This window comes from Notamacropus eugenii, chromosome 1, assembly GCF_028372415.1.
Source record: "Notamacropus eugenii isolate mMacEug1 chromosome 1, mMacEug1.pri_v2, whole genome shotgun sequence".
In the NCBI taxonomy this organism is placed as follows: Eukaryota; Metazoa; Chordata; class Mammalia; order Diprotodontia; family Macropodidae; genus Notamacropus; species Notamacropus eugenii.
In genome coordinates this window covers 249,137,298-249,157,080 of record NC_092872.1, presented here as the reverse complement: position 1 = coordinate 249,157,080, position 19,783 = coordinate 249,137,298, and the positions used below count along the sequence as shown (strand labels likewise).

Sequence of the window (19,783 nt, the reverse complement as noted above, 5' to 3'; positions counted from 1 at the left end):
ACTGGTCAAAATCACTGTTCATCTCTTTGGGCCTTAGTTTTGTCACATATTTCTCTATGCCTGAAAAGCCTTTCCCCTTCTTTTTCACTTGTTGAAGTCCCTCAAGGTCTTTCATATTTCACTTTCACCATGGAAAATGAAGCCTTCTTTGTCTCTCTACCCTAGCTTGCTGTGTTTTTTTTCTCTGAACCCTGAAGATTGAAAAAAATTTTATTTTTTTACCTTTTATTTTTCCATTACATTTATTTTCCTGCACTGTTCTTTAAGCTTTTTTTAACAAAGATTTTAATATAAAAAAACAGATGTACAAAAGATCTAACCAATATCCACCATGTGTTGACATTATGTATAGTACTCTTATGTTCATGGATTCCCCACTCTCTCTCTTCTTCCTTTCAGCGAAGGGGGAAGAAAGTATATTTTTTCTATTCTAGGACCATCCTTGGTCAATATAATTACAATATTCAGGGATTTTTTTGTTGTTCCTTCCATTCACACTAATGTAGTCATTGTGCATTGTTTTCCTGGTTCCTTCACACTGCGTCTGTTTATTTAAGTTTTCCCATACTTCTCTGAATTCTTCATACTTTTCATTTCTCATTGTACCTCTGAACTCTTGAGGCACTTAGTATCTGTACATGTGGCGCTCCTCAGAAACAGGTTTATGTAGCATTACCTTTCTATGTGCAAATATCCTTTTTACCATAAAAGAAGGTTGTAGGCTCCCATAAGAATATAGGCTCAAGGGCAAGGTAGTTAACAAATGCTTTTTGGGTTGAATTGTTATTTATTATACTTTGCATTTCTAACACTTTCAAAGTGCCTTGCATACCGTAGTAGGTATATGGTAAATGTTTGACTATGATGATATCAAAGGTTCCTTCAAAGTCTTAAAAAAAATTCTTTGATTCTATATTACTCCTTGATTGAGAGTCTAGAAAGCTTCTATTTTGTCTCAGTACACCATATAGTTCCTTCTTAACCTCAATACACAGTCAAATGCCTAGTCAGAACTCACTAGGTTAGACATGGGCTACTTATTTCTGTTGTTAAGGTTTCCAAATAGACTGACTCACCTGTTGTCCCAGCATAAACCAACAGATAGAACTCCTAGAGAAAACTCTGGTTTCCCAGGGAATCATGATGATAATGATGACAATTTTGTTTTTGGTTTGAACCTGAGATTTCACTGGTATAAAGAACTTGCAGTCTAGACATTTCCTTTACTGATATAGCCTGGCAACTCACCTGCAACGTACAGTTTTCAGAGAAGATTAAAGTACCATAGATAATGCTTTGGAGGCAGAATTTGAACCCAAGACTTCTTGGCCCTCTATCCACTATGTCATGATGCTTATTATAACAATTAGCAACAATAACTATAACTAATTTATGTACTTCTTTTAAGATTTACAAAGCATTTCTACCACAACAAACCTGTGAGATATGTAGTAAAAATAGTATTTCCATTTTACAGATTTGGAAACTGAGGGTTAGTGAGGTTAAGTGAATTATCAGTGGTCACATAGCTCGTACATAGCAAGGACAACTACTGCAACACATTTAACCTCCCTAGGGCTCAGATTCTTCATCTGTACAATGAAAATGTTGGATTAGTTGATCTCTTGGTTCCTTCCAACTCTAACGGATTTTATATTAAGTTTATTTCTATATAAATCCTATTTCCTTTTAGTAGATTATAAAGAACATTGAAAGTAGGTTCTATCTTATATATTTTTGCATCTCCCAGTATATAATACTTATATTTGTAACAAAGTAGATGCTTAATAAATATTGAGCAAGGACAAACCTACTTTAAATCCTGTTTCCAGCATTAATTTAGGGCAGGCCTGCACAACTCAGATCAAGTCAATGACCAACTACAATTCCAAAGAACCTATGATATAGCACCTAAAGTCTGCAAACTGCTTTCTTTACAACCACTCTGTGAGTTAAGTCATACAAATATCAGAAACCCTATTTTACAGAAGATGAAACTGAGGCTCAGAGATGTTAAATGACTTGCACAAGACCACACCCTAAATCAGGCCTACTCAACCTGCGGCCCTCGAGGCCTTGCAAGTTGTGCAGGCCTGCCCTAAATTAACAGCAAATAGGACAGAGAAAATTGAAACCTAAGATGAGTGAGAATATAGTGAATAAGCACCTGATGTCTTTGAATTTGAATCTACAGACCCAGACTAATTAAATCCTATTTGACAGAATCTGCAAAGGATAAATTCTCAAATAATTGAGTATAAGGCAGCGTATAACAAAGGCTGTAGGAGAGAGACAAAGTGGAGAGGCAGGGTGGAATAAGGAAAGGCAGAGAATGAACTGGTGTCTGTGGACCTTGAAGAATGAATTTTTCCATCTCAGCTTTTTCTATTGTTAACCTTCCTGACTTCCTGTATGATTCCCACCATCAAATACTATTTCAGGTCTTTCTTATGTGCTATAGAACAGAACTGTAGGACATCCTGAAACTGATCTCAGTTGGGACCCTCACTACAGCAAATCATCCTTCCTCCTCCTCCTCCCTAGTTCTCTGACACACTTACCACAGTAGCTATTCAACACTTTTTTTTTTCTCAAGCTTCCCATACCACTCACTCCCTGCACTTCCCACATGCTCACTCTGAGGATCTTGCCTTATACTTCAAAAAACTTCAGTCCATTCCCTGAGAGCCCTGTCTTTATTTCATATTGATCAAATATCTCACCCCCACCATCTCCTCCTTTACTCCAGTCTCTGATGATCAGATTTCCCTTCTCCTTGATAAAGTTAGTTTCTCTGTATCAGTCATGTCAAACTCAAATAGAAACAGGGACTACTAAACAACACTGACTTAGATAAACACACAATAACATTATGTTTTATTGTATTTTTATTTACTTTGTTAGATGTTTTCCAATTACATTTTCGTTTGGTTAAGGCCTCATGTTTGATACCTCTGCTCTACATATACTCTTGATCTCTTCCTTTCTTTTTCAGAAGATTGAACCTTTTTTCAACCCATTCTTTCTTTAATTTTTATTCTCTGCCTACCTCCTGGCCTACAAGTACACTTCAATCTCCTTCATTTTAAATATCCTTCACTTGATCCTACTGTGCCCAGCAACTACCAGACTACATATTTTCTCCCTCTCTCAGCTAAACTCCTTGAAAAAGCTATCCACAGTTGATACCTTCATGTCCTCCTCTCCTACTTTCTTAGAAACTTTCTTCAGGATGGCTTCCAACTTCGTCACTCAACTGAAACTGGACTTTTCAAAGTGACCAGTGATCTCTTGATTGCCAAATCTAATAGCCTTTTCTACATCCTTCTTGACCTCTGCAGTCTCTGCCATTATTGACCATCTTCTCCTCTAGGATACTTTTCAGGTTCTCCTACATGACTGATCTCTCCTCAGTTTTGTTTCCTCTATGCCAGTTAACAGTAGATAATCCTCCAAATCTTCGTCCTGGGCCCTCTTCTCTTTATGTTCTTTAATTTAGTGTTTTTATCAGCTTCCATAGGTTAAATGATCATTTCTCTGCAAGTAATTTCCAGATCTGTTCATTGGTCCCTAGTTTCTCTTTTGAGCTCTAGTCCCACATTACCAACTAAATGTTGGATATTTCAAACTTAATATCTTACAGGCATCTCAGATTCAGAACTCATTATTTTTCCTCCAAACACTTCACTTTTCTAAAATTCTCTTTTGTGGCATCCCACATATCTAGTTAGTTGTCAAATCTTGTAATCCTGACTTCCTCTACAACTTCTCTTGTATATGTCTCCTTTCTACACTCAGCTATCAGCCTAGTTCAGGCTCTAATAGCCTTTCTCCTAGGCCAGGGATTGGGAACCTGTGGCTTCAAGGCCACAGATCTTCTATGTCCTTGGGTACGGTCTTTTACGGAACAGATCTTTTTATTAAGGGTATTTGTTCTGTGAAGTTTGGATTCAGTCAAAGGGTCGTACTTGAGGACCTATAGGGCCACATGCGGCTGCATGCGGGGCCCACCCCTGTCCTAGGTCCTCAAGTCCTGCCCCTCCCCCCACTTCTGCCCAACTTCAATCCATTCTTCACTCAGCCCTGAAAGTACAGGTCCTTTGTTTGGCATTTAAAACTCTTCCACCTACCTGTTCCCTACCTTTCCAATATTCTTGCATTTTACTCCCTATTGCTCTGGGCCTGCTAGCAGTCTTAAACATGACACTCCATCCCTGGCCCTTGGCCTTTGCACTGGCTCTGTGCTACACCTGGTGTGCTTTGTCTCCCAGCCTCTAGCTGTTACAGTTTTTGGCGATCTTACTTTCCTGGTCCCCCTAGCTGCTTGTTCCATCTCCTCTAAGGGTCTTTCCACCTATTCTGTATTTATCCTGCATGTTCTGATTTATATATGTATATATATTGTCTTCCTTATTAGAAGGTAAATTTCTTGAGGGACCGTTTCTGCTTTTTCTTTGTATTCCATTGTATTCACAATGCCTACCTTGTAAATACTTAATAAATGCTTATTGATGGATTGGTTGACAATCTTTTAAAAAAAATGACATATTTTACTAAAACTTAATACTGAACACCAATACAGCTAGCTGAGCTTGCTCAGTAAATATATACATTTTAATTAATTTGAATGCATAAAATATTAATAATTTGTCACTTATGCCTAAGCCTCCATCCAATTCTTTGTCCATTTATTTTTCTTCTTTTCTCTTAAATGATTGTAGATCACATGAATCCCCTTCTTCTGCATCTGCTTTTTTTAAACTTTGCATTTTTTTCCTTCTTTTTATTTTTCATGCTTATCAAGTTTTCATTTTATTATAATATTCCATTAAATTAAAGTATCTTATTTAATCGTTCCTGTATGTGGACTATTAGGGTTATTTCAGCTTTTGGGGGGCAATTACATATAATTCTGAAATGAAAAATTTCTCAGCAGATAGATGTTTTTTGAATGTTTTTTGTTAATTTTTAAAATTTTAATTTTTGTTAATTTCAGGCTGTGTTCATAGCAATGGAATTATCGAATCATATTTTTGTAATTTTTATTGTGTACTGGCAGGTTGTTCACCAAAAAGATTCCACAAGTTTGCAGTGAATGAGTGTGAGTGTACCCTTTTCTCCCACACCCCTTTGAGCATTGAGTTTCATTGTTTTTATTAAGTTCTTTTTTTTAAAATTAAGTTTTATTTTTTAAATTAACAAATCTTTTCCTCTTTTGTTCTACTCCTAATTAGGAAAAAAAGAAAAACAAAATCTTTATTACAAATATGAATAGTCAGACAAGACAGATTCCCTCAGTGGCTGTATCCAAAAAATATGTTTCATTCTGTACTTTGAGTATGACCATCCCCTTACTGTCAGGAAGCGGGTTGTACACTTCGTTGTCCAGCCTCTGGAACTTGGTCAATGGCATTCTTTTTGTATTGTTTTTGTATTGTTCTTATTTTATCAGTTGTTTTCTTGGTGCTGCTCATTTCAGTCTTCATTGGTTTTATTTCTTCAAAATAGCTTTTTTAAAAAAATGTTGATGTTACAGTATAAATTATTCTGGCTTTGTTTGTTTTAGTCTTCATAAAAACTATTTTCTGACTTTATTCTTCACCAGTTCATAAAAGTCTTTCAATGTCTCTTTGAAAGGAAGTAAACAGTTACTTATTAAAGCACCTAGTATGTGCCAGACACTGTGCTAAATGCTTTGTAAATATTATTTCATGTAATTCTCACAGCAGCTCTAAGAGGTAGGTGTTGTTATCCTCTCCATTTTACAGTTGAGGAAACTGAGGCAGACAGGGTAAGTGACTTGCCCAGGGTCACACAACTTCTAAGTATCTGGGCCTGGTTATGAACTTGGGCCTTCCTGATTCTGGACCCAGTTACTCTATCCACTGTGCCATCTAACTGTTTTTCATTTTTTTTTTTAATCTTTGGAAGATGCCTTTTTTTTTTTTGACTTCTAAGTCATTGGTGAACATTTATTAATTTAGATTTGGTTTTTTTTTTTTTTTAGGTCTGTGTTAATTTTTTTAAATTTTGTTTTCAGTGTTCTACAATCACTTCCATATATCTTAGATTTTTTTCCCTTCCTTCCCCCCTACTTCCCCACTCCCTCCCTGAGACAGCATACAATTTTATATAGATTCTACACATACATTCCTATTAAATACATTTTCACCTTAGTCATTTTGCATAAAAGAGTTAAAATGAATGGGAGAAATCATAAAACAAACCAAAGTGTAGTACAAAAGAAAATGATCTGCTACATTCTACATTCGAATTCCACACTTCTTTCTATGGATGTGGAAGGCATTTTGCCTTAAGAGACCATTGGGAATTTTTTCAGTTTTTGCACTGCAATGAAGTAGTACTAAGTCTACCAGAAAACATTCCTCACACACTGTGGTTGTTACTGTGTATAAAGTTCTCCTGGTTCTGCTCCTTTCACTCAGCATCAGTTCATATAAGTCTTTCCAGGCCTCTCTGAAGTATTCCTGTTCATCATTTCTTACAGCACAATAGTATTCCATTCCATTCATATACCACAATTTATTCAGCCATTCTCCAATTGATAGGCATCCCCTTGATTTCCAGTTTTTGGCTATCATAAAGAATGTTGCTATAAATATTTTTGTACGTGTGGGACCATTTCCTATTTTAATGGTCTCTTGGGGATACAGTCCTAGAAGTGGTATTGCTGGGTCAAAGGGTATTTACATTTTTGTAACCCTTTGGGAATAGTTCCAAATTGCTCTCCAAAATGGCTAAATCAACTCACAGATCCACCAACAATGGATTAGTGTTCCAACTCTCCCACATTTGTTATCATCCTGTTTTGTCATGTTAGCCAATCTGAGAGGTGTGATGTGATACCTCAGAGTTGTTTTGATTTGCATCTCTCTAATCAATAGTGGTTTAGAGCATTTTTTCATATGACTATAGATAGCTTTAATTTCTTCCTCTGGAAACTGCCTGTTCATATCTTTGACCATTTATCAATTGGGGAATGACTTGTATTCTTGTACATTTGACTCAGTTCTCTATATATTTTAGAAATGAGGCCTTTATTGCAGATACTAGTTGCAAAAATTCTTTCCCAGTTTTCTGCTTCCCTCCTGATTTTGGTTGCATTGGGTTTGTTGCTGTTTTTCATTTCTTACAGCGCAATAGTATTCCATTACATATTCATATAATAAAATTTGTTAAGTCATTTCTCAACTGATTGGCATTTCCTTAGTTTCTATCTTTTTGCCACCACAGAAAGAGCTTTTGTAAATGTAGGATCATTTCCTTTTTCCTTGGTGTCTTTGAGGTGTAGTCCTCGCAGTTGTAAATATGTCAAACCAAAAAGATTGAAAAAAATAGTTCCATTGCTTTTAATCATTCTTGTCAGTGTGAGTGTGAGGTGATATATTAGCAGTATTCTAATTTTTGCTTTTCTTTGAATTGAGTGATTATTTTTTCAAATGATCATTAACAGTTGGTATTCTTTTGGCAATTGACATTTGACCCTTTATCTATTGTGGCCTAGGGAGGTACCCTCTGAATTTTTAATAATTTAAAAATTTTAGCTCATTAAAAATTTTCACGAGTGTATGCTCACAGTTTTAGATTGTTGTATAGTGAACTGAGTTACTTTTAATTTTAAAGGAAGGTGCCTTATTTGTAGCATTTACATCAGGAGGAGATAATTTGAAAGATCATCTAGTCCTTCCTGCCCCTTTTTACATGTAAGGTACCTGAATACTGGATATGTGTTGAGACTGGCACTGTTGGAAAGGGTGTGTTCTTCATGGCTCTATCATGTATTGAAATATGCCTTGTATGTCTTAACCCCATGTTCCATCACTGTCAAAACTCAACTCCTCCCTGCACACTGCTAAAGAAAGTCATTCAACCATTCTGACCAAGCCCACTGTGAATTTTGGGGTCTCATTACACAGAAAGCCTTTTCTTCTTTCCTATTTTACTCATATTACATTCCCTGCAATGGCTAATCTATTTTTAAAAAGTTTTTATTCTAAACTAGACTGTCAAAAAAGAGAACATTTCCAAACACAAAGCAGAATACAGAAAGTAAATTCTGCATGAAACTTTGAATCTCCATTTCATTTTACAATGGCTGTTCTAAACTGCCCAATTCTCTCCTCACATTGTCATCCTTTTTCTCTCCATCTTAACAGAGGACTTTGCATCCTACTTTGCTGAGAATTCACCATGAGCTCCCTCTGCTCCCCAGAACCTCTCTATACCATCCCTCATTCTCTTCCCTGTTTTTGTTCCTGATAAAAGGCCAATCATGCTAACATTTCTTTCCTATGTCCTTGGGAAACTTGACCTCTTGATCATTTTTCATTCTCTGTTGACTCCTCTGCTGCCTAAAAACATGACCAGGTGTCCCCCCAGTCTTAAAAATACCACCTTGCCATTCATGTAGCTCTTCTTTTATAACCACTCTCAGAAAGCTTTGGCTATACTTATTGCCTCCATTTCCTTACTTCAGTCCAGCTCTTGGTACCCCCCAGTCACTTGACTGAAATTGTTCTTTTCAAGATTACTACAGCTTTTGACTTTGGTGACCACACTCTCATTCTAGATTAGCTTTTCTCCTTTTGACTTTTGACCTTGTTTTACTTCCTTTGCTATATCATTATCCATTATCCATAATATCCATTAATTGTAGGTGTCCCCAGGGTCTGTTCTGGGCCTTCTTTTTCTACACTCTCTTGCTATGATCTCTTGCTATTTCATCAGCTCCCATGGGTTTAGTTATCGTCATTATGAAGTTGACTCTGTTCAGTTCAGACCTGCAAATTCACGAGTACAGAGAGTGGCACTTCTTGTGACAAAGAACTGGAAGCAAAGTAGATTCCCATCAGTTGGGAAATGACTGAACAAATTATGGGATATCAGAATAATGGAGTATTATTGTAATAGAAGACATGGCAAATGAGGTAGATACTTAGAAAGACTTCTGTGAACTGTATAGAGTGAAATAAAAAGCCCCACAAGTACAATCTATATAATAATCAATGACATGATGAATCACAACTTCCAGAAGACTAATTCAGTGACCAATGAGTTCAATCGGGATATGAAAGTCCAGCCTTTGTTTGAAGACCTCCAAGCAGGGGGAACTTACCACCCCTCTAGGCAACATTTCATTCCATTTTGGGACGGCTTGAATTTCTAGACACAAGAGCTCTCTCCTCACTCACTCAGACCACTGGTCTTGCTTTCATCCCATCTCTCTAAGCCATCATCTGAGGAAGCGACTCTATGAAGACGTGACCAGTCATCCTCACCGGCTACTACCTGCAGAACTTGCAAGCCAGCTTAGCTGAAGCAGCAAGGCCCCCCAGGAAGAAACAAGAATTAGTGATTGCCAAGAAAATTGAACCATCACCTTGACCGCCATTTCCTTGTAGACCCTGATGCAGACAGCTCAGGACTCTGAGCCACAGAGACTTGGGAATATCAGTGTCCCCCAAACCACCAGATCTACTTCCAGCCTAGTTCTTGCTAGTCATCATTGAGGGGGGAGACATCTTTGCAGAGAAGGAATCCATCTTCCTTGTCACTACTAACAACGACTACTGACCAACTGGCACCAGTAGATGGACAAGTCCAACAGTCCTGGATTTGGTAGCTCCCCCAGATGACCAGTTCTGCTTCCAGTCCAGTTCTCACGGCTGTCATTTGAGGAAGCAATTTCTGTGAAGAAGGGGTTATAGATATCCCTACCAACTGCCAAACGTCATCCACAGAGTCAGGCAAGGTACCCTGAGGAGAGACAGAACGTGTCAGGCAAGCCTAACTACTGGTACTGCCACTACCTTGACTACCATTGCCCCTCAGATGATAGTGGGGGACAGTCCAGGGACTCTGAACCCCAAAGCCTTGGCAGTAGCGATGCTTTCACTGTAATGTCTGCAACCATCATCCTGGGAAGCAGCCTCTTTGGAAATGCAGTCTGGCAACTGTTCCTTCAGGTGTTACAGCTAGAGCTACATGCAACCCAGAAAACATCATTCTTGCTACCAAAGGCCTTGGCATCATCAAATAATTCAGTGATTTTATCAGTGGAAATAACATTAAAGAATGGGTATTACCATCTATTTAGGGACTGTACCCTAAGAATCCTGACTTGCAGCTGAAACTTTCCCTTTGTGTTGTCTCCTTCATTAGAATGTGAACTCCTTTAGAGTGTGAACTTAACTCCAGCACTTAGCTCTGTATTTGTCAAGTACTTCATAACTACTTTTTAAAAATAGATTTTTTCCAATTACATGTAAAAACACTGTTTAACATTCTTTTTTTTAATCCTGAGTTTCCAGTTCTTGCCATCCTTCCCTCCATTCCCCCCTCATTGAAAAGGCAAGGAATGATATAGGTTATACATGTGTAGTCATACAAAACATATTTCCATATTAGTCATGTTATAAAAAAAAAAAAGACCAAAAAATAATGCTAAAAAAGCATTTTTTAAAAAAAGTCTGCTTCAGTCTGTGTTCAGACTCCATCAGTTCTTTGTCTGGAGCTGGATAGCATTTTTCATCAGAAATCCTTCAAAATTGTCTTGAATCTTCATATTGCTGAGAATAGCTGTCATTCATAGTTGATCATTGTACAACATTGCTGTTGCTGAGCAATGTTTAGTCTGGAATTCCTGCCTTGGTTTTTCTTCTCCAGGCTAGGCTAGATGTTGGAATTGAGACCCTACTTTGCAGCTATGGTTTGAGGTGCTGTTGCTGCTTACTGGCAACCTCCTTTTTTGGCACCCTAACCAGGACCCCTGTACCCAGAATCCCACCCCTTCTCAGTCTGCCGTGGGTTTGTGGCCTGAAACTGGTGACTGAGCTGTCAGTTTGCACCTGTCCCCGTCTCAGTGCCCCAAGATGTGTCTGGTGGAGCCATGATATGAGTTTGGGACCTTCTCTTGCCCTGCTGTTCATCCTTTCCCTGAGCACTAGCATGTTCTACACAGAATACTTCCAGCCCAGCCCTGGTCCCCGGCATCCTCTTGTCTATCTCCTTCTGCTGAGCTGGGCAGACATGATCTATTGAGGTTTTCTGGCTTTCCATTATGAGGGTTCAGTCTGGTGAGTTTTCTAGATCTTTTTACAGAAGTCTTGTGGAGAGAAGCTCTGCTTTACTATTTCCTGCCATTCTTCCATCTTAGCATGTGACTTGAATTTGTCAAGTGCAGCAAAGTACTGTCTTATTCTTTCCAACCTTGGGTATCACCTTCCTATTATTGCAGTGAAAACAAAGTAAGAACTGAGTGGTCAAACATTTATGAAGTGCCTCCTATGGGCAAGGCACTGTGCTAAGCCCTGGGGGCACAGATGAGGCAAAAGAGCAGCATCTGCCCCTTATAGTCTAATAGGACAGACAGCCTGAAAACAGCAGTGGACCATTGAGCCACTCTGTCTTCTCTCTGTTGTTCATCTTTGTTGTCTTATCCACCCCAAGTGAAAGTCCTCTCTCTTCTCTGAGTCCTCCTGTCCTCTGCATGTGCTATTCCATCCCTTGCCTCTTTATCTGTGTATAAACTGCCTCCCATTCCTGGAAGTGTGCTTGCTGTTCTCATGTATGCTCCTTCCAAGCACAGCTTGGCTGCCACCTCCTATAGAAAGCCTTTTCTAATCTCCCTATTGATAGTTCTCTCCCCTGCACTCTCAAAATTACTTCATTATATGCTGTATGTACTTTATGTATACTCTCTGTGCACACATTTTTTTTTTCTCCCTGTGGAATACAGGCTCTTTGAGGGCCTGGCCTGTTTAGTTCCCTGGTCCTTAGCACAGTCCTCTGTCATGCTCATAGTAGGTGCTTGTTGAGTTGAATTGTATTGAATGACTCCCAGATTTAGATATATTGACCTTATCTTTCCCTTGAACCTTTTGTCTTGCATCACCAGCTACCTGCTAGACATCTATACCTGAATTGAACATCTATAGACATCTATAGACACCTATAGACATCACAAATTCACTTTTTTTAAGTCAGTTTGACCCACCTACCAATCCACTCCTTCAATTTACTCAACCATTCATTTGTTTCACTATCTTTTCTTACTTTATAAGGCAAACTACCTTCTCTTTATGCTTCTTGAATCTTAATTCATCAGATTCCATAATCTTTTTACATCCTTTTTTGGGAGGCATCTGGGGTTAAGTGACTTGTCCACAGTCACACAGCTAGTAAGTGTCTGAGGCCAGATTTGAACTCAAGTCCTTCCTGCCTTCAGGAATGAAACATATTATTTCCATCCCTTAAATCTCCTCCCAACTTCCTTAATTCTTCTGGGACATCATCATCCTTTCACTCACTCAGATGTGAAACCTTATGCAAGTTTTCACACCACAAGTCCTTCAGTGCCGCTGCTGTAATAACCATCACCCTGACAACCACAACCAACATTGATGTAGCACTTTGATGTTTGCAAACGTTTTATCTTCACAACAGCCCTGGGAGGCAGATGCTATCATTACCCTCATTTTATGGATGAGAAAACTGAGATTGAGACAGGGGTTAAGTGACCCCAAGGGTCACCCAGCTATAAACAATGTAGGATGGGATGTGGACTCAGACCTGCCTTGCTTCAAGTTCATGCTCTGTTCACTGGGCCACCTAGCTGCCTGCAGATCATTTGCCAAGTCTCAGTGACTGCTCAGATAAGAATATCTCACATTCATTTGCTTTCCATTCACACTTCAGGCCTCATCACTTCTAACCTGAATTATTGCAGTAGGCTTCTAATTCAGTGCTTTCCTTGCTTTTGAGTGGTACCTTCCCCAGTCATTCTCAAATGCCAAATGATTAGTCCAACTCTGTTTGGCATTTAAAACTCTTCTCTTTTCCACTTGTTCCTTTTACCTTCCTTTCATGCATTCTAGACAAACTTGCCCACTGTCTGGGAGCTCCAGTCCCAGAATGTACTCCAGTCTCACCTCTAATCTAAAGATTAAGTTAAATCCTTAACTTAACTTACAGGTTCAACTGGGAAGCCACCTCCTCTGCCACTCCATGCCATAGTTTCTCCTTCTTATCCCCACCACAGATTTTCTTGATTTTTGTTTTGTTTTCAGTTCTTTGGTGTCTCCAATAGAACACAGACTTCTTGAATGACTACTTTGTCTTTTGTCTTTGTATTCTCAGCATCCATTACAGCACTTTGCACATTGTAAGTCGTTTAACAACATTTATTGAATTGAATCATTCCTAATTTTAAAAATATTCTACTCCACAGGGAAGCTGAGAAGACCAAACTCCTTATAGCTGCACAGAAGCAAAAGGTGGTGGAGAAAGAAGCAGAAACAGAGAGGAAAAAGGCTATTATAGGTACCTAGTTTCTCTTTTACAACGAATGTCCCTTTGGATTACATGTATGTTGAATGAGTTAGTACTATTAACAGATAACTTGCTATCTCATACTGAACTTTGCGTTGACCCAGACATACTTTGCAGGGGAGGGGAGAGTGTAGCATTTATTAAGCACCTAGTGTATGCCAGGCACTATGGCAAGTACTTTACAAATGTCTCATTTGATCCTTATAACAACCCTGTGAGCTAAGTGCGATTATTATCCCTATTCTTCAGTTGAGGAAACTGAGGTGGGCAGAGATTAAATGACTTGCCTGAGGTCACACAACTAATAAATGTCTAAGGACAGATTTGAACTCAGCTTTTCCCCACTGTGCTACCTAAATGCTTCCTTGGACCTTCCCCTCTCCCTTGACTCTTCTAATCAACCCCACAACTCCCAAAACAAGATGTGAAATTAGGCCATACTTAACTCTAGCCTCCACTATGCTGGTGGAAATACTACTGTTTCACTTATTTCCAGGGATGTTTATAGTGGATATTATTGGCCAAATATCCCCCTAAGAACTTAAAAAACCCAACAACTATGAGTCAAACAAAGAAAGAGATGGCCTTTTGTACCACTTCCCTGCTTGTCTTATCACTGGCCCCTTCTCTATCTATTGCTTTACATTTAAGGTTGCAGAATTATTTTCATATTAATTAGATCAAAGCATAATTGGGCAGAGAAATAAAATACAAATTGTATACCAAAGCCAAAAAAATTATATTTTCATTAGTATGGATATTGATTTTTTTCCTCCTCTTTTTTATGGAAGATTTGTTTGTAGTTGTGTGTATGTGCACCCAGCTTTCCATAATAACTTCCTATTTTAATTTTTTCACCTTTTTTTTTTTTTTAAGAGAATGCAAAACCTTGAGAGTAAAGTGGAGAATCTGAATTCTCTGGGGGTTTCCTCCCTGTAGAGAAACAGAACCAGGAGGGCCACACACAAGCCAGAAGCCTGTCAGTATAGCTATTGTTTCTTCAGTTTGTTTTTAGAGAGCAACATAGAAAATATCTTTAAGATTTTTTTTAAGAGAGAAAGAAGATAAAACTTTATTCACTGGATAAAACAAATATGAAAAGATAGCTATCTCATTTAGTGTTATGGCTCACTAAAGGAAATAGAAGATGATAGGAACAGAAGCCAGGGTGCTTTGGGGTATAGGCCTCTCATTTATCAGGGCCTTTTGAAATTCTGATAGGTAGCTCTTAATTATTTATCCTTGAAATTTCAAAAGTCTGCTGTAATAAGATAGCCTCAGGAGGTAAATCATAGGAGAAATTCTCATAAGAATAATTGGTTTTTGTACTCTGATGTCATTGGCAGAGAAGTATCACCTTTTTGGAAAGACTGGGTCCTGCTTGTGGATCAGAGGTTCTCCCATGACTTCAGCAGATTCATCACTTTTGTGCAGAGTACTGTGCTGGGTGTTGGGGATACAAGATGACAAATGACACAGTCTCTATTCTCCAAGAGCTTAAAATAGAATATTAGACTTAGGGCTAGACCTGTGATGTTGAGTTTCTTTTTCATATTTACATTTCTAATCAAATGTCAAGACACTGCATTGTGTTGGATGATGGTTGATTGGTTAGATGTTGGATGCTTGTGGTGGAAAACAAGAAAATTGTGCTACACAGTATTCAGTCTTCTGGCAATAAGGCCAAGACAGACAGCTGGGAAATTCTTTCCATTTTTGTAATTTACTCTGAATCTCAAAGTAAGGTGTTGTGAAACCAAGTGTACCTCCCATGAATGGAAGTTGGGAAATATTGGGGCAACTTGGTGGCGCCATAGTGCACAGAGTGCCTGGCCTTGAGTTAGGAAGGCCATTGTTTCACTAGCTCTGTGACCCTAACTAAGCAAGTCTCACTTAACCTTTGTGTAAGACAATTTCCTTAACTGTAAATTAGGGTTAATCATAGGATTCAACTCCCAGGACTGGGGATCAAATGAGATACTAATTGTAAATGTGCTTAGCACATTGCCTGGCACAAAGAAATCACTATAGAAATGTTTGCTATTATTTTTATTATTCCCCAAGAAAAAATTTCTGTTGATTGAATTTTTACTATAATTGGTTTGTTGTGGTCTTGGTGTGTCTGATGTGCTTGCATTGGGCATCCTTGCTTGTGAGCTCCATGACCACCTCGAGTGTTCTTGATGGAGTTCAGCAGCTATATCTGCCAGAAAGTGTCCCCAAACACTGTTTCTGCCCTTCTTCTACCTAGGAACCTGCTCCTTTCTTTTTTTTTTTTAAATTTTATTTTTCATTTTTAACACAGTTCATAACACATAAAACAATTCCAACTTTTGGTCAGGTGATACTTCTTTTTAAAGCATTTACAATATAAACCACAAAAGAATTTTTTTTTTAAACACTGACCAGCTGAGACACAAATAATATTTGTGTTTGCTAACTTCACAAGCCCTTGACCTAATTGTCTGCACAGTATTACTAAGAATTAAAGGACCCTAACTCATTGTTGTTGGTCTAAAGTCCTAAGCCTAATAGCTTAATTTTAGACTTAACCTTGGATGTTCCCCTACCAATGATCTATAATTTAATAGATCTGGTATTAAGCTTACAAACCTTTTGACTACAGGAAATTGCCACCAAGAGTAGGGACATTGCAGGGAAACAATATCTCCCCAACTTCATGTCAGTTCCAGGTAGGAGTAGATTGTCAACTTGCATTCAGTCAGGCTTAAAGTCTTCCAGGTGTCAGTGGGAAAATTGAGTCAGGAGAATCCTACCTCAGCCCAGGCTGAACAGCTGCTCTCTCACCCTTCCCATGAAATCACCTTTTGCAGTTCATACCAGCGTCTCACAGGCTTACTGGCATCGTGAATTGGAGGCTCGGACCGCCTTTCTTGCTATCCATATCTGGAGTTAGACTCAGAACAGTCACTTAATAGTCCCATAGCATCTTAAATAGCAAGTTCCAGTAACCAGGTTTCCAATATGATTATAATTTCATTTTGACAAAGGAACATCTTTTGAGGTAAGTCTTAAGTGGCTTACATGCCTTTCTATACATGTTCTAGTTCCTGATTAAATAGCAATCATAAAATCAGATTTACCATTAAAACCTTAACTTTTCCATCAATGCCAAATTTTACCTGAGGTTACCTTCCTCTAGGAAATTTAGACTAAAATTCTTTTCCCCAAACTAAAGACATCATTGATTTATTCTCAGTAATTAATTCAGTCAATTGTTTTAATACTAATTGCTTTTACCTTACTTTGTAACATGTCCAATTTTTCTCCCCATCACTCCCCTCCCCCACCCCCTAATACCTTGCATTCTGATTACTCCTTCCCTCAATATACCCTCCCTTCTATCATACCCCACCCTTCCCTTATCCCTATCTTCTCTTTTTTCTTGTAGGGCAAGATAAATTTCTATACTCCATTCCCTGTATTTCTTATTTCCTGGTTATATGCAATAAAAATTCTCAACATTTGTTGCTGATACTTTGAATTCCAACTTCCTCCCTCCCTCCCCAACCCTATTGAGAAGGCAGGCAATTCGATACAGATTAAATATGTGTTGCTTTGCAAAAGACTTCCATAATAATCATGTTGTGTAATACTAACTACATTGCCCTCTATCCTACTCTATCCCCCCTTATTTTTTTTCTCTCTTTTGACCTTATCCCTTCCCAAAAATGTTTATTTCTAGTAACTCCTTTCTCCCATTTGCCTTCCCATCTATCATTCCCCTCACCCCACTTGTCACCTCCTCCCCTACTTTCCTGTGGTATAAGATAGATTTTCATATCAAATTTAGTGAGCATGTTATTCCTTCCTTCAGCCATATGTGGAGAGAGTAGCTTCACTTTTCCCCTCTCGCCTTCTCCCTTTTTTCCTCCATTGAACAAGATTTTTCTTATCTCTTTTATGAGTTATAGCCTGCCCCATTTCATTTCTCCCTTTCTCCTCCCAGTATTTTCCTCCCTCACCCCTTAATTTTTATTTTATTTTTTTCTTGTGTGTGTGTGTATGCATATCATCTCTTCTGATTCAACACAACCTGTACTCTCTGTCTATGTGTGTGTGTGTGTGTGTGTGTGCGTGCGTGTGTGTACAATCCCTCCACCTTTCCAAATACTGAGAAAAGATTTAAGAGTTATAAATATTTTCTTTCCATGTAGCAAGCTTTAGAAAGTCTTTTATGATTTTTCTTTCCTGTTTACCTTTTCATGCTTCTCTTGATTCTTGTATTGGAAGGTCAGATTTTCTATATAGTTCTGGTCTTTTCCAGAATGCTTCAAAGTCCTCTATATCGTTGAATGACGTTTTATTCCCTTGAAGTATTATACTCGGATTTGTTGGGTAGGTGATTCTTGGTTTTAATCCCAGTTCCTTTGATTTCTGGAATATCCCATTCCAAGCCCTTCGATCCCTTAATGTTGAAGCTGCCAGATCCTGTGTTATCCTGATTGTATAATACTCAAATTGTTTCTTTCTAGCCACTTGCAGTATTTTCTCCTTGATCTGAGAACTCTGAAATTTGGCCACAATATTCCTAGGAGTTTCTCTTTTTGGGTCTCTTTCAGAAGGTGATTGGTGGATTCTTTCAATATTTATTTTACCCTCTGTTTCTAGAATATCAGGGCAGTTGTCCTAGATAATTTCATAGAAGATAATGTCTAGGCTCTTTTTTTGATCATGGCTTTCAGGTAGTCCCATAATTTTTAAATTGTTTCTCTTGGATCTATTTTCCAGGTCAGTTGTTTTTCCAGTGAGATGTTTCACATTATCTTCTATTTTTTCAAACTTTTGGTTTTGTTTTTTAACTGCTTGGTTTATCTCATAATCATTCATTTCCCTGAACTCAATTCTCTTTCAACGAACTGTTTTGTTCAGAGAGCTTTTGAACCTTCTCCTCCATTTGGCTAATTCTGCTTTTTAAAGCCTTCTTTTCCTCATTGACTTTTTGGACCTCTTTTTCCAATTGAGTTAGCCTCTTTTTAAAGGTGTTATTTTCCTCAACATTTTTTTGCTTCTCCTTTAGTAAGCTCCTAACTCGTTTTTCAAGCTCTTCAATTGCCTGAGTCCAGTTTAAATTCCCTTTGGAGGCCCTGGAGGCAGGGGCCTTGACTTTCTCTGAAAGTATGCCTTGTTCTTCCTCATGGGAGAAGACACCTGTTCACCAAGAAAGTAACCTTCTATGGTCTTATTTTTTTTCCCTTTTTGGGGCATTTTCCCAGCCAGTTACTTGACTTCTGAGTTTCCTGTCCACAACCACCTTGCCTCTAGTTCTGCCAAGCCAGCACTGGGGGCTGAGATTCAGATGAGCTGCTCCAATCCCTCAGGGGCTTTAGGCAGGGCCTGGGCTGCTATTCAGTGTGTGATTAAAATCAGCTGCTCAGGTGAGGGCAGGGCTGCCACACAGGGCTCAGTTCCCTCAGGGGCTTTACGTTGAGGCCTTCAACAATGCATGTGGGCTGCTGCCTTCCTTGTGAGCCCCTGTCCACTGCTGCCTCCGCTGCTGCCACCTGAGGAAGCCTGAGTTATGGGGACACCCTGCTCCCTTCTTGGCCAGCCAAAAAAACCCTCTCACTGACCTTTAGTGCCTGTGGGTTGAGGAACCTGCACTGCTGCTGGAGATTCTGTCCCTGAAGCCTGCTCGATTCTGCTTCTCCTGGTGCTACATGGCCAAGGCTGGGCTGGGCTGTACTCCGCGTCTGGTGCGACAGACTTTTCCTGTTGGTCTTTCAGGTCACTTTGGCTAGAAATCTCTACTCCTTTATTCTGTGGCTTCTGCTGCTCTAGAGTTCTTCTTTACAGGTATTTTATGGGTTGTGGGGTAAGAGCTAGTGTATGTGCATCTTTCTACTCCTCCATCTTGGCTCTGCCTCAGTGCACCTGCTCCTTTCAAAGCCTTATGTCAGATGAAACTACCAAGCCCAGCTCAAACCTCAGCTTTCGTTGCTCTTCTCTCCAGCTAGACTGAGTCTCTCTGCCATCCCCTCCATGTGACTGCTCATACTGAGCTCCGAGCCTTTGCCCATGTTGCTTCTAGTTCCAGGATGATGTTCTCTCAATTTCTCTCAATTCTTGCCAGTTCACAACCTCTAAGAATCTTTTCCCAGTTTGCCCCTTCTTTCTTTGGTCATTTCCATGTTCTTCTTTCCCTCCCTACTTGGGTATGTAGTCATGCAGGTGTGTTATTTGGGGTATCGTTTGCCCTTCTGTTTCTCATGTCTGTATATAATGTTACCTGAATAAGGACTGAGCTTTTCAAGGTCAAAGACTGCATTTGAACTCTGTTTTCTTGTCATGGCACCTAAGAGCAATTAAGTAGCAATTATGTCTTCATTTTTATTATCTTGCCAATTATTTATTAAGTACCTCCTTTATTCTGTCTTTGACTTTGTAGACTAGTGGTGAGAAAAGATTTATA

At 38.9% G+C, this 19,783-nt stretch overlaps 1 protein-coding gene across 3 annotated transcripts in view; it reads left to right on the top strand.

Annotated features, from left to right (window-relative positions):
• Positions 1–19,783, top strand: part of ERLIN1 (ER lipid raft associated 1) — a 60,535-nt gene that overhangs the window by 35,507 nt on the left and 5,245 nt on the right. For all 3 annotated transcript variants that reach the window (XM_072628489.1, XM_072628490.1, XM_072628491.1), the window contains exon 9: positions 13,250–13,341. In XM_072628489.1, the coding sequence (XP_072484590.1) occupies positions 13,250–13,341 (92 nt within the window). The remainder of the gene's footprint in view (positions 1–13,249; positions 13,342–19,783) is intronic.